This window comes from Lonchura striata, chromosome 4 (assembly GCF_046129695.1).
Source record: "Lonchura striata isolate bLonStr1 chromosome 4, bLonStr1.mat, whole genome shotgun sequence".
Taxonomy (NCBI): Eukaryota; Metazoa; Chordata; class Aves; order Passeriformes; family Estrildidae; genus Lonchura; species Lonchura striata.
Genome location: NC_134606.1, coordinates 9,670,011 through 9,685,851, shown reverse-complemented (window position 1 = coordinate 9,685,851; position 15,841 = coordinate 9,670,011). Strand labels below are relative to the sequence as shown.

At 37.8% G+C, this 15,841-nt stretch overlaps 1 protein-coding gene across 7 annotated transcripts in view; it reads right to left on the bottom strand.

Moving 5' to 3' along the window:
• Nucleotides 1-15,841, bottom strand: part of RGS12 (regulator of G protein signaling 12) — an 83,777-nt gene that overhangs the window by 26,305 nt on the left and 41,631 nt on the right. For all 7 annotated transcript variants that reach the window (XM_077782731.1, XM_021550738.2, XM_077782730.1 and 4 more), the window contains 4 exons: nucleotides 8,257-8,426; nucleotides 5,153-5,245; nucleotides 3,900-4,043; nucleotides 232-411 (listed from right to left, as the gene is read on the bottom strand). In XM_077782731.1, the coding sequence (XP_077638857.1) occupies nucleotides 232-411; nucleotides 3,900-4,043; nucleotides 5,153-5,245; nucleotides 8,257-8,426 (587 nt within the window). The remainder of the gene's footprint in view (nucleotides 1-231; nucleotides 412-3,899; nucleotides 4,044-5,152; nucleotides 5,246-8,256; nucleotides 8,427-15,841) is intronic.

Sequence of the window (15,841 nt, the reverse complement as noted above, 5' to 3'; positions counted from 1 at the left end):
AATAATTAAGATTTTCAATTATATTCAGCAACTCAATATCTAGAAAACTGATTCAAAGGCAAGGTTAAAAAATAAGTATATTCCTGAGTACACAAAAATTTTACAACTGTATTTGCCAGCATCTCTAACCACGTTTTAATTTTATTATATATATTATCTTTGATTTTCTGAAGAACTTTAAAAAGATCATTTAAAAACACAGCTGTGAGATAACAACAATGCAAAAGTCACCTTTTTTGGTGTTGACATGTTGGACTTCTCTGAACTGACACTGTGTTTAGAAGTGGGGCTGCTGGGAACACGCTGAGGATCAGGAAGAGGACGTCCTTCCACTTCAGCTAAGATGCATTCTTGGTAAAGAGGGGATTTGAGGAAGCGAGTATAGCTGTCAAACTTCATCAAGTTAAATATCTGAAATTAAATGGCAGTGGATAATGGTTACATTCATTCCAGTAACACACCAAGAAAATTAAGCTACTTTGCAACAGGAAACTCACACAAAATTTAAGACATCAGGATGTAAACAGCATAGGTATGACATTGTTTAGACCTGGCTAGATACACTGCACCCATTTTAAAGTGAAATATAATTTGATCTATTCCCTCATTACAGGTTTGGAAAATAAGTTATGATTTGTGCAAACTGCAAACTGAGATGCTGTAGAGTCTTGACAACAGCATCCTCTTTTACTGCATTGATGCCATTCTATGTGGAGCATGCATTTTAAAGGTTATTACACTAGCACTATATGTGACAGCATTAAGTTATTCAAGTATATTTTAAGGTAGCTGTGAACAAGAAGTTTATGTTCTAAAACACACAAATATTATATAATCACAATATGGAACAATACACAATGATACAAGACACACAAATTTAAGTGCTGATGTGAGAAGAAGCTGGGAGTCCTTTACAGAATATTTAATGCTCACAGAGTCACAGAATCATTTAGGCTGGAAAAGACCTCTAAGATCATCATGTCATTAACCCAGAACTGACAAGGGTTAACAGTAAACCACAGTCATGTGCCCAATGATAAGGAAAAAACCCATCAGTATCTCTGGACAATTCAATAACCAAAGTGCTGTAGATCTTGAAAGAGAACCGTTTACATTAAATGACCAACATTTATCTTTAACCACACAGGAAGAAAGCAGCTCTAGACCAGGCCTGGAATAAATGTCTGAAGCTGATTTAACTGAAGCTGAATTTATCAAAGTGAAGAAGAGCTTTTTCTTAAATGCTAAATAATGTTTAAATTTTCATTCCATTTTTGCAAACATGCTATTTTAACTTAATCCATACTTTTAGCCCAGTATCTTCTCCCATGTTTCAGTTGATCTGAAAAAACAGTTTTTACTTCTTTAGACATGACAAATTCCTCACAAAGGAAGGTGGGCACCACCCAGCAGGTTATGGCATTCCCAAGAGTATAAAGGAAAGTCCATCAGTGAGACTGAGTGGCCCATTTGCAGATGGAAACCATGCTTCAGATTGTGCAGACACCCTTCTAAACAGGCTTTAGCCCAAAACTTATCTTGTAAACAGCACAATAGAGCAGAGAGAACTTGATCCTGCAGAGTCTCAGAAGCCTAACTCAAACTGAATGCCAGCTTCCATGGTTTTGACGTTCCCCTCTGTATATTCCCATTCCTGCTTAGGTGCTGCCTGTCATCTTTGTTGGGCCTTTTAATGCACTGTTTTCCACATGGTAAAGTACAGAAAAATACTTCTGTATATGCTAGCTTTGACAGTCTGCAAATTAACATACTTAATACAGCAAAAAAATTACAACCTTTTAACTTAGCTGGACAGTCATGACAGGGTAACTAATCTACCTCGAGCTGATTATCATCTGCCCCATGTTTCTAGCCCACATTACAGCCATGATTAGAATTATTATCATATCTACATATCTTAATGATTTCTGCTTATTGGGAAAAGGCTAGCAGATGCTAGTTCTTGTCCTTACAAATTAAAAACATATTTTAAAAGCATAATTTGAAATTTTCAGATAAACAAGAGTAGAAAAACTTACATCCATTATCAACTCTACATGAAGTACATGCTATGTTATTCTTATTTTAGTATGTTCAAGTGACCTACACTATCTTCCATCCAGAAACACTGAAAACGCTAGTTCTCATTCAATTTACAAAAAGGAACAACATCCTAACTAGGTGCTTTGGGTGCATCCACGCTGCTATGACTACCTCTAACAACAAGATCACGGACAAATTTGTCAGGACATGGCAGAAAGTAATTTCCAAGGGTATTCCAAACAGGCAGTGCTTGAAAGAGAATGGCCTGAAAGCATTTCCAAGGCACTTTCCCACACACTTCTGCCACTCCTCTGCAGCCTTACAGCAACACTCCTTGTTCCCCAGCATCACACTCATCCAACAACCACCACGAAGCAGCACCCTTGCACTCTGTGGTTGCTGTTCAAATCTAAAAAATTTTGTGAAAGACCACAAAAGCAGAGCTCTCACTTTATTAAGGTTGTGTCACCACCACGAGCTGAATTTTGAGAGTCTGTGGGTGTGTTGCAGTAACTACACAACCCACAGCTGGGTGTTCTCAAGCGGTGCCATCCACCAAGTCCACAAACTGGCCTGTAGAACCACTCGCTGACACCAAGAAATTAAGGGCCACCAAGCAGCCATTCCCCAGCACTGAACTCAGGCAGGCAGCACACCACCAGCACCTCAGACAAGCTCCAAGGCCACGGCCTGCAGCAGAGGTCACTCTCATCCTGCCTCACTTCACTTTTCAGTGAAAGGAATGGTTCTGACTGAGGGATCTGACCGAGGCATTGAGAGTTTGAGATAAGAGGTCAGGCACAGGCAGGCTGTGTGGCTGGGACTGCACCCACAGCAGGACTTCTCCTGGGCATTTTCTCCTGCATTATGAGCCCTCCTACCAAGGATACAGCATTTCCAAAGGGACAAAACCTGAATCAGCCCTGTCACCTGACTCATGAGGACATCTTGTACTCCACCAAACAAATGGGAGAGGATAAGGAGGAATTCAGGCATAGTCTCCACAACACCAGGATGACAAATGCATAAAAAAATGTTTGGGAAGGTGGTGAATGGTAATTCCCACAGAAGGCTGAGGCTTGGGAGGTGCATAAGGAGTAGCTAAAGTGCTGGAAGCTACCAGACCAGCAGTCAGACCTACCCTTCTATCTCCACTTTGCAGGAGGATGACACTATACCCCCCTGCTCAGATTGCCCCAAAGCACATGGTCTGAGATTGTGTCCTAAGATTGTGACCTGGTTCATATTAAAGCTAATAGCCTTGACTTCAAAATTGTATCAAAACCACTTTTACTAATTAACTGGTAGGGTGGAAGAGCTACCAAAGAGATGACTTAGAAAAAAAAAAACTAGAAACTTAAATTCTACAGGAAATGTAAAGTGTATCCTGTTGTTGCATAACTGTTCTGATTATCAATAATTATTTAAAATACATCCACTTCAGAGGTCTTCAGACTCCAATACTTCTAAAATCTCTTACCCTGACAGTAGTACTAAAGCATAAGAGAACAACTCCCTTTATACACCTGACATTTTAAAACGCAAAATTAGACACTATTTGTGTACTCAACTCTCCACTAAAGAAAAGCAGCCATATGCAAACACTCTATGCAATGGTGCTGCAACACATGGAATTATTTACTTGCACTGAAGCCTCATTTCAATAATAGTACTTTTCAGATTATTTTTTAGTTAAGTGAAAATTGTCTCTCCACATAACAGAAAAACAGCCAAGCAGCCTGTTTTCTATTCTTCTACCAGAGTTTAAAATATACAGCATGTAAAACTATTTTTATAGTTTAGAAAGAAAAAGATAACAGACATAAACATAGAGCATTCATGGTTACTATGGTTACCTGAAGTTGCTGTTCCTTGAACATATCTGGATGGGGAGAATTGAGAATATCATCTGCCAGCTGTGCCTGGCTGTCAATATTAACTGGGGTTGTAGCTTTGCTACACAAGAACTTACTGAAGATCTCTCGAGCCCTGTAAGAAAGCTACAGAAAAAAAAAAAAGCTAAATATATGTTGGTTTTAAAACACTATTTTTAGCTAGGCATTTCTTACACTGATATATTTCATCCAAAAATAGATAGCCACTCCTGAATCTTTTATATATGTATTTTTCAAATATCAGCTTTTGGGAGTTTAAGCACATAAGTTTTTTTTTTTTTTCTTTGTGATTACAAATATTCATCAAATATTTCTTGAACAGTAAAAGTTGTCCTTCAAATAAAAATTAAAATAATCAAGCAGTGAAGCACAGCAGGTATTTTTTTAAAAAGAAGAGTAGATTCTTTTAAGATTTTAGACCTTTTACATAATAGTTACTATTTAAATACATCCTCTAAGATTCAATTTCTAGAAGTGAGAAAAAGACAAGTATATATATGAATATTTACAGTCAAAACCACTAATTTTTAACTTGTTTACTTTGAAACATCCACATCACAAAAATAATGAAAAACCCACCAAGGTAAGCCCACAGCCCTTAAGGGTGGTGTTCAGAAAATACATTGTTTGAAGACAAGAAAATAGAAACAAAAATCCTCATTAGTAGACAAAAGAGTTAAGAGAGACTTGGAAGAGAGACTGTTTCCACCACATAAATCTGACTGGATTTGGCTGTGGTGTAGACAGAAGTGTTGCCAACCTCTACAAAGTTCAAAATTCACCCAAACTGCCTGACCAATGTAGTATTCCCTCAAAAGGATGAGATGGAGATTCCCATAATCTGTGGACAAACATGAGAGCCCTACCCTTGGAGCAGCAGATAATTCAGTTATTTAGAAACAGCCTTGGTTGGTGGAGGCAGTCTAGCCAAAAGAGTGTAAGAGGCCTCTCCTTGACATGGTCAATTAATTTGCTCTGCACTTCCATGCACTGGGCTACCACTGCTGGCCATTTGAAATATCCAGGATACCTTACCTCATTCTTACAGAGCTAACTCTGCACTTTAAACATATCCAACATCATAAAGTTAGATCATCCCACCCTGTTTTAGTGATATCACAGTACACAGACCAAGCACAGCTCCATTAATTTCAATAATTGTGAAGGAGTAACAATTTCTGAAGAAGCAGCATAAGGTACTGAAATTAATTTACCTCTTTTTTATCATGTGCAGGTACATGGTTAAAATATTCACAGGCCTGCCAAAATAAAATATTTTCTTCACTAAATTCTTTCCGTAGAAATTCCTAGGGGAGAAAATAAGCAAATAAATTAATGTCTCAAAGAAAAGTTACTTGCCACCTTAAACAACATATATATAATGCTTGGAAAGTTTGCATAAAGGTAAGTTTTCAATCAGTTTCACAATCCAGTTTTTTCTAAGTAAAAATCAATGTATGTCCAATACATACCTGGTGCTCCCCTCTTTCTTGTGTCTTTTCAAATGTATATAACTGAGAAGAATACATGAAGTTACAACCAAATAATTTTCAAGTACAAAGCTTGAAATGTCATACTAAGTAGTGCATAAACTGGTGAATAAACTTTTAATAAAAATTTAAATAGTTTACAAACTAGATTTAAAAGTGACACCGTAAACCTGTCTTTAATTGCAGTTCTACTGATATAGACGTTTATCAAGAAGTGCCCATAATCAATCCTGGATTCATTACAGTCTTTTTTGTATCACATGGCAACTATAAAAAAAAAAAAAATTATCATTTTCACCGTGGTTACATGGTTTCTCTTCAGAAAATACTCACTGAGAGGAAAAAAAATATCACCCAGTACAACACACAATAATCAGGACATTTATATTACAGCATCCTAAAGTCCAAAGGAACACTGGTACTGATTCAGTTGGAAAACTCTACAAGCATAAACTGTCTCGTACCAAATCTGTATAATTCAATATCCTCTCAGCATCTTAAAAGCATTTTAACCATCAGGGCAAAATAAAGATAGAAAAAAAAAAAAACCTGATCCACCACAACCTTCACTCAATCATCACATAGGTATCAGTGAAGCTTCCTTATCATACAAAGCAGCCTCAGAAAGAAGAAGCTCCACATAAATAAAGTTTGTGCTTTTCAGATTTACACAGAGTTTAGGGAGTCCAGCTGTAAGAAAGCAATTGAGATAAACTACAATACAGGGAAGCTCTGAAATTAAAGTTCTTCAGATACATAAGCTGAGACACCAAACACATAAAGGACAATACACAGAGTACTCAGGGGAACATTTGTGCACTTTACATATAATTACATATTAAGAGAACCAAATTAGTGAGCAACTGCCTACTTCCCCCTTGGCACATTCCCTGTGAGCCCAGAGTCCATCTCCCTCTTGCTTCCTTGTGGCCACAGGATTTGGGCACAGGCGGTTGTCCAACAACTCAGCTCCACCAGGAGGGCTGAGTGCTGGCCCAGCTGGAACATCAGGCAGCCAAGGAGCTGCCACCCACGGCTGGGAGCTGCAGAGGTTGGTCTGAACCCCTTGAAGGGGAGCCTGCAAACAGCTCTCACCTCCTGGCTGACTGCTCTAAGCAGCAGCTATTATGCAAAGTGTGAGTATTTGCAAAACATGCAAAATCTCTCCTTCTTAGAGAGTAATTCCTGCTTGGTGACAAAGCTGTCCTCAGCAAAGGCAGATGCTGGATCCCATATGCACCAAGACACTTGCTATGGGACCATAAATTAAATGCTGGTGCCTCAATGCTCCTGGATACTGGCAGCAATCTGTAACTGTACTATGTTATGGCAACTAGGTTAATAAATCTATGCAACCCTCTGGACATCTCCTGGGCCTCAAGAAAATTGTGGTGCATACAGTAAACTTTAACATTCCCTAATGGTTTTTCAAAGTTGGTATTTCTTTAAGACATGTGCTTTTGCAATATTTATAAAAAGTTCTAATTAGAATAAAATGGGGAAAGTAAAATTTTCAGAATATTTGAGGTTGGCTTTTGCTGAAATTAAGTGTACCTTTAACCTTTTAATCTGAACATTGATTAAAATTATATGGGCTACTTTTGACATTTATAATGTGAGTTTTAAAGTATCATAGCAGCTAAAAATTTAATAGAACAATTGTGTGCACAAGTTTACCAGAAGTTTACAAGTAATTAGAACTAAGTCAATTGGACTTTCAGTAGGAGCCCCATGAACTACATCATTTTTCAGATGGATTCTAACATCAGATCAGAGCTGTAATTTTTCTTCCAGCCTGACAAGAAGTGTCAGTATGAAAGCAGAAATGCTATTAAGTCTCAGGCTGCTCTGCTAAACTAAGGAACACAGTATTCAGAATATATTATTTTGCTTTCCTCTTCTCTCTTTCCACAAATAGATGTTTACTGTTAATGCAGGTTTTGGGTTCCCCCACCAGTTAACATGGAAATCTCCTTATTAACCGTTGTGTTCTCTTAATACTTTTGTATCAAGCAAAAGAGTCTTTCTGAGTTAGTGCAGATTCGAAAAATCTACTTCTCCTATACCACATTTCATTATATTCTCACTGTGAAAATTACCTGGGCAGCACAAACTGTCCCTGTGTAACACATTCAGAATCAGCAACACACTCTCAGTGCAACAGAGCAAAAATATACACACTCTGTTTCCTTGCAAAATAGAGGTGATGCTATTTACAACTTCATAAATCTGCAGTGCAGAACAGTATTTATGTATTGCAAAGTATTTATGCTTTGCAAATACTCAGCATTACTCCTTGAAGTTGCAGTTTTAACCAGTGATCTTAACTACCATAACAATTTCCAACAAGTATTTCTAAAAACCTTTTGGAGGAAAATATGCCACTCTATCATTGAAAACATCTTCTATGTGGCTTCCAATGTTTCAGGAGATAGATATGAATAACAGCCCATTCTTAGGAAACTACCGAAAGTACTTTCTTCTTTTTGTACAAAGGCTATAGATCCAAAAAAAAAAAAAAAAAAGCCATTTTGCACAAGGGGGAAGCATTCTAAAAGTTCCCAAACAAAGCCAAATATAGCTTCCATTTTCACCTGAAACTTCTGCTTTGCAGAGATGCATGGCAATCTGAATATTACTGCGAACTCTTATTCAACTGTGTAAATCAGAAAGATACTCAGATAACAACAGAGATAACAACAGATAACAAACTCCTGTCTCTTGCCCTGTGCAAGAAAAGTGTCAAGAAAAAAAAAAAGGAATACAGGAAAACTACTGCAGCAGTATCAGGTATTTTGGAAAGCCTCTCATTGTCCCTCAAAACTCACCGAAAAATATTTAACACCAACAGAGTCCTGAAGAAGCCGCTCAAAGGAAACAGCCCAGCTTGCAACTCTGCGCTCTCGCAGGCGCCGGCAGCTCTGCACGCTGGGAAGGCTGGCATTGCTACTGAGGCTGTTCTCACTGATGCAGTCCTTCAATTCAGTGCTATTCAGCTCTGTTAATAAAAGAAATTGCACCTGTCAGTAAAGTGTTATTCACTTTTACTCTTCAGTATTGTTTATTTGGTTTATCACACCTCCTCTGCAAGCTCACAGTGGTGCAGACTTCTAAATATCCCTGTCCATTTTTACTAAGAGCACCTGCATAGAAAAAAACACCCCAAACACCTCTCAAGTTTCTTCTTAACAGCAATTCCCTGACAGAAGCAGAAGGGGCAGACCCAAAACAAAATCTGTTTTCTTCTTGCACAAAATAAAATACATTTTCCTCTTTATATTTCTCACACTATGTGCTGCACTCCTTCAGAAGATTATCCAAATAAAGTTAACTTTCAAGAACCCACTGTTCACCAGAATGCGGTGATAGGAGACAGCAAAATTTCATATACACTTCAATTGGTAGACAGGCAATCTGTGAAATTTTACATGGAAATAGAAGATTCCCACTAATACTGAAAATTTAGCAGAGGAATCAATTGTGGAAAAGAATGTTAGGAAAATGAGTAGTAAGGGATACCTTCCTCATCCACAGGAAGTAAGAGACATCAAACCACAGATCCTCCATTTATTATGGTTTCTGATAAAAACAGGGATCCCTTCCAGGCTTCAACCAACATACTGGAATCATCTACAGACCCCAAGATGAGAAATTACCAGATTCTTTAGATCTTGAAAAAACAGAAGTGATTTTTTATTCTGAGAAACGAATTAACAAGAACCCATGGAGAATTCAGGGAAACACCAAAAATCCCTTTTGTGTAGCAGGCCAAAAATTTCAAGAATTAACTACAGATCATCTCTGTCATGTCAGTAAACAAAACAGGCACACAAAAAGTGTCAAAGTAACCATTTGTTCACAGAAGTAGAAAGGGAAAGAAAGAAATGGCTGCTCTAAGAGAGGGAACTGCTTACAGCAGGGCTCTATTCAAAGATTTGTCATTTACTTCTTGCACGCCCTTTTACAGGATTGTCCCTTCACCTCCAGTGTACACAAATGTAAAAGTGGTAGTGCTGCACTCACAGCAGCACACTTGAAAGAGGTGATATAAGGTTTAATTCATTGTGGAGACACAACTAAAGCCTGAGCTACCTGGTCTGATCTCCCTGCTTGGAGCAGGACAGGTTGCACACAGAGAGATGCCAAACTGAATGAGATTCTTTGAGGAAGGGACGAAAAAAATCACAGACATTCAATTATTTGAAAAATTTGCAGTAACAGATGTGAGAAAATAATGCCCTCAAATTAAATAGATGGTATATTCAGCAATTTTATGCCAAATGGAAAAGCAAGTATGCAGCTCACTAGAGATGCAATCTATTTGAGAAAACTGAATTCACAACCAGTCAGAAATGGACTGTGCTTCACAGGGATATTTTTATGGTGTTCCTCAGTTAATCACTTAGAATAACTAAAGGAGTAAGTAATTTCACCAAAAAGACCCTACTTTATATTTTCTCCCAAGGTCTCCTTTCATGTTAGAAACATTTGGAAGTACTCTGCATTTCCAAACTTCATGTTACAAAACATTACTGTTCCTTCCTGGAAGTAAGAGCTTTGAAAAAATGCACCATTCAAAAACAGTTACAAGCATTGGGGAAAGTGATAAAGATAGCTGTAAAGATAAGGAAAAAAAATTTAAGAGTTCCAAAATTTCATTTTTAAACAAACTTCTTAGCTCAGAAATATTCACTAAGATGTAACAGTTAACTATTCTGAGTTTCTGCAAACAAAGCTACTTTTTAAGACAAAAATAAAATAAGTAAGACAAAGATACAAAATTAGATGAGGGAAATACAAAATGTAACTTTGTATTTTCAACAATGATACTATTTAAGGACACTAGTAACAAATCAGTTCTATAAAGACCTGTCTTCACCTAATCACGATATTAATCAAGGCTAATTTCAAACACTCAGCAAATAATGCCAGATTTTCTTATACAAATATTTATTCACTTTTTCCTCTAAGACATATGAAAGAACATAACCAAATCAACTGTTAACCTCATTAGAGAATACCTGTCACCAGAGTGAAAGTATTGTGAAAGAAGTTAATGTGAATCTGAAAAGAACAATATCTAACTTTATTATCTGTTGTGTTTTGCTTTAATTCCACAGGTGGATATGTTCTATTTTACAGTCCAGCATATAAATAGACACCCACTTTTTGATAGATGTGGAGCAGTTTCAGATACTGCCTCACTCCTGGGGTGTTCTCCAGTGATGAATGATGAAAATTTCCTTGTTCCTTTCAGGCAAATTCAGAAAGGCAAACTCATCCCACATACCAAACACCTGGAACCAGCTTGGCTGACAGAGAGAAATCAGGGAGCAGCCACAGCAAGTGCTCAGCTCTGGATCCCGGAGTCACAGTGCCTTAGGACTCAGAAGGGATTGGGAAGTGGCAGGCGCAGCAATCATCAGCATCACCTCCCTCCAGTGGCAGGCGTTCAACTTCCCCATGGCAGCCGGGAAACCAAACTGCAATTACAGCCTCCAGTGTTTACACCTGGGTAACTGCTAACTGCCTGTAATTGCCACCAGCTGCCTGCTCTCTCCAGCTCCTCAGAGTTACACTCCTCTAAACTGCACTGGGTTCTCCCTCCTCTGATGCACTCCCAACTCTGGAGATCCCATGAAAACAAATGAAAATAATACCCTATTTCCAACAAAGGGTTACTAGCACAAGTCTTTCAATATGCTAACATAGCACTAAGGGATTACTCATTCCCAGTAAACTGTCTCTGTAGTAGTAGACTTAATTTAGGTAATTCAGACTTTTTTTCCAAAAGAACTATTTCAATTTATACTTAACCCTGGAACAGCTTTGGTTTTCCTTAATGAAAAAATTAAGTCAGTTTACTTTTAAAATCTGTAGAGCTTTTTGCTGTGGTACCTACCAAGCTGAAAACAATACAGAAAATGTTTGCCAGAAAAGGCTTGGTTATTCTAGTTCTTTTACTACCCAGATCATCAGTTGCAATTAAAACAGTTACCAGCCTAGTGCAGATACACCATTTAGAACTGGAGAAAAAGAAAATCAGATAGAAGGAAAAAAACGTCCCCGACTCTAGCATTAGTACCAAATTTATCCAAATCACACTTAAATGAAGACTGTGTAGGGCACAGCTCCTGCTCCACTCCTCTTGCAGAGGCATGTTTCCAATGTAAGGCTCCAGCATCAGGTTTCCTGACTCACAGCTCATGCACTCCTAGGTACACGCAGCCCACCTTGGAAAGAAGGAGTGGAGAAACTTTCCAACTTGGTCCCATATTTCACCTAATGAGCCCTCCTGTGATGATCATCAGAGGAAACACAGAGCCCTGACTCCCACCCTCACATGTTCTCACCACAGGCCTGTTGGGCAAAGTGGACTTCTCCTTGAAAGCATTTTAAAAAAGAAAAGGAGCAGTCAGCAATCTCAAGATGCCAGAGGAGTTTAATGTGAAAAATCCCAGCTCTGCATGGACAACATGGATACAGCAGTTCTGGGAAGTTTCCAAATGCCTGCCTTCCTCTGTCATCACAGCTGGAAGCACTGACTTATCTTGTATTATCTGTAAAAGGAGGCTCCTTGATCAAACATTTCAAATTCCAGGGACCTAGCTTTATCTTTGTTCTGTTTGATAGCAACCATACCTACTGAGGAAAAACTACTTTGAGTGCAAATTAATTTAATTTCATTTATTATATTTTGGAAATACAGAACTGACACAGAATGCTATCTAAAAAATCCTCAAAACACAATGTTTTGCACTTTTTGAGTTCACACATTCCGTGGAGGGTCTTGGTTTTATTTATTTTAATAAAACAGCATTATATAAGAAAGTAGAGGCTTTAATCACCTAAGTCTTGAAAGCATTCAGGATAGGATGGCTACGGAAGTTTTGGTTTAGATAATATAAAGCCATAAGCCTGAATAAAATAAATGAAGGCTATTTTGTATGCATTTGTATGCATTTTGTATACATTTTTCAGCCTACAAATACATTTTACTGTTGTGAGAAGCTAAGCACATTCCTCGTAATCATAGGAACGCACACAAATCATATAATCACTAAATGCATTACCTGGATAAAGCTGGTAAGAACCACTGTGGTGCCACTTAATCAAATACTTCAAGCCCTTCACTGAAAGCCATCCTTCTGAATCCATACCAAGCTCAGCTGAGACGTCCCGGAACCCATTGGGTGCAGATCAGTCTCACTGTACAGCACATTGTTTGTTCCTCTGCAGGTCTGGGAGCAGGGAAGCTAACAAAGTTCCCCACAGCAATTCCTGGGAGCTTCCAACACCACTCTAAACAAATTGATTCCTTACCCTCGTTGCTTCAAGCAGAGGGAAGCAATAGTATACTTAACACAAAGCATTATAAAATGCTACATAAATAATTTATAGAAAAGACCTTCTGCCGCTGCTGCTAAAGGAACTTGAATTATTTATGCTGCAGTGGAACACAGCTACAGTGAGCACGCACCACCAGCAGAACTGACAAATAAGTCATATACCTGTTAAAGGAAACAATCCATCTGTATTTATAGTACAAAAAGCATAAACAGTGATTTGCTTTATTTTGCACTTCATTGCGAATTTTTTGCCTTACCTTCTTCAGTTACTTTTTAAAATACAATTTTGCATTATTTATTACTGCAAACATCAGATTCCTTACAAAAAGGTCTTTAGGAACACTTTTCCTTAGGAAAATTTTTTTCCAAGTGATGAACACTAAAAACAAAAATCAGCAGAAACTACAGTAAAGTAGTATCTTAGGAAAAAAAAATGTGCATATAGTATCTGTTAGGCTGAAGTATTTCAGCTTTGTGGAACTGATCTCTGCAGGGAATAGCAGGTGAGAACTGACTCAGACATTCTCACTAGCTCAGATACCTCACCACCTCTGTCTGGGAGATGAATGATGATGGCACTTGTGTTATAGATCCTTTGACCTTAAGGCTTTTCCTTTCTAAAGTGCCTTCCAGGTATAAATAGCAAAGTCGGACATTAGCTGGGGACTATTGATCATCCCTGTGACAATTCAGATGGCACAGTGCTCAAAACATCAGGCACAGCCTGCGTGCTGTGTACACACTCTCACAGCCAGCAGCAAAGGACAGTTTCTGAGGTGGGAAGCAAGAGAAACCTGCTAATTACAGGTCACTGTAGTATCATAAAATGGTTCCTGCTGCTCCTAGAGCAGAGGTGCTGCAGATTAGTTGATCTACAGCAGTAATATTGCATCTAAGCATTATTACAGTTTGCATTCTGATTGTCTGCATTTCATTACACAAATCAATTACAGTTAAGAGCTGCCACTGGTCAGCACATCTGGAAAAAACACTAATTTACATGTCAGCTATCTTGCAATGCTCAAGTGCAGAGTTTTGGCTGATAAGAACATCCCAGTCTTGCACACGCTGGGATGTAAAATATAAAATAAACACAAAGGGGTAGATGGCTTTCAGGGCTGGGCTCTAACATAATAAAAGCCATATGACATAAATCTTTATTGACTTTGGAAAGAAAATGCACAAAGAACTGTCCCACCATACTGAAGAGATGTATATAAACACATAATTGCTTTTTACACATTAATTTTCTTCCCAAACTAAAGCTTAACAAGAGTATTTATAGAATCTAGTTATATGTACAAATACTAATATTAAGTAATAATACCAAGCAGAAGAGGAGGTCCTGGAGAGACCTCAGAACACCTTCCAGTACCTAAAGGGGGCTACAAAAGAGCTCAAGAGGGACTTCTGACAAGAGCAGACAAAGGGATTTAAACTGAAGGAGGGTAGATTTAGATTAGATATTAGAAATTTTTCACTCTGACAGCAATGATAACACTGGAACAGGTTGCCCAGAGAAACTGTAGATGTCCCATCCCTAGAAGTGACAAGGCCAGGTTGGATGGCAGGGGGCCTGGAACAAATTGACCTTTACGGTCCCTTCCAACCCAAATCATTCTGTGATTCTGTGATGACAAATATTTAATCTAGGAAGGGAAGTATGCAGTGCTGTACTAGTGGTTACACTGGTGAAAATTTCTCAAAACTAGACATACCCTAAAATGTCTAAGTCTGTGGATCTATTTGTGTATTAGTGAGATTAACGAAAACTGAAAAAAAAATCAGTGCTGTGCCATATTCAATGAAAGTAAATGCTAGAAAATATAATTAATGCATGAATCAGAACTATTTACTCAATGCAGCTTGAGATGAATTAGGAATTTATTTAATTTCACTTTTTCTGGTTACAGTCTCTCTGGCTCCTATTTTTGCAACCCACTCTCTGGGTATTTAAGCATTGATTCAATATTATGCAATATAGTTCAACTACCACTTTTTACACAAATTATACCCCTTCCTAAGTAGCATTTAACAATTAAGAGAGAGTTCATGTTAAATTCTGAGCCAGCTAAAAAAAATAGGGAATACAATTCAGCAGAAAATGGGACATAACTTCTTGGCTGTTTTTTCACCTTCGTGACCTTACACGGCCCTTAGATTTCATGAGATCATAAAACTGTATAGAATTAATTGTGAAAACAGTTACCTACAGATTTGGAGTAAGACACAAGTTATATTGGAAGAAGAAAAATATGTGGAAGTTTTAAAATAAATTTTCAGCTGGAAGGATAAAAATCTTGAAATTCTTATTGTATCTGTACTATCACAGGGATTCCCAAGTCTGGATAAGCAACAAAATAAATTTCATTAACATAGAACAAGACCCCTTGCAGAGACAAGACACAAGTACATTGCGTTTTACCCAAAAAAAGATCAATCAAATTTTTGGTCCTCAACAACTACATACACAGTCAGAAAGTCTGTGGTCTGCTTTGATTTTATATCAAGAAGATAACATGTGGCAAAAAAAAAAAAAAAGGCATATTTTTCCCAGGAAAACACAGGCTACATTTTAGAAATAGAAAGCAGAATAAACACTATTATTTTCTGCTTTGTTGTTTTATCACTGTGTGGACAAGACAGATACAACACAGAGTCTACCTTCTCATCCAGACAGAAGCATTGGACTGTCAGCAGTAGAGAAGGAAAATACCTGCCAAAGTCAGCAACTGGAAAGTGGGTCCAGCAAAAGGGCCAAAAGAGAAATATTTTTCTGAAGTGCAGTTTTAGTCTTGCAAGGAATCAGAAATTAGGATATGAAGAAGTTTTGTAAATAGCATTGCAAATTTTCATTTACATTTGCATGTAATATTAAAAAATCATCATTCCCAATATTGTTTTCCAATTTCACTGTACTGATTATGGCAACACAGCTTGCTCCCTCTTGCCTTTTTTATTTAATAAATTTGTCTTGTAATGTTGTCAAAGAACAGCAAATGCAAAAATACATGAGTTTCTCTGCAGGATCAAGTGAACCAACTCCTGCCAGAGAAGACAAGGA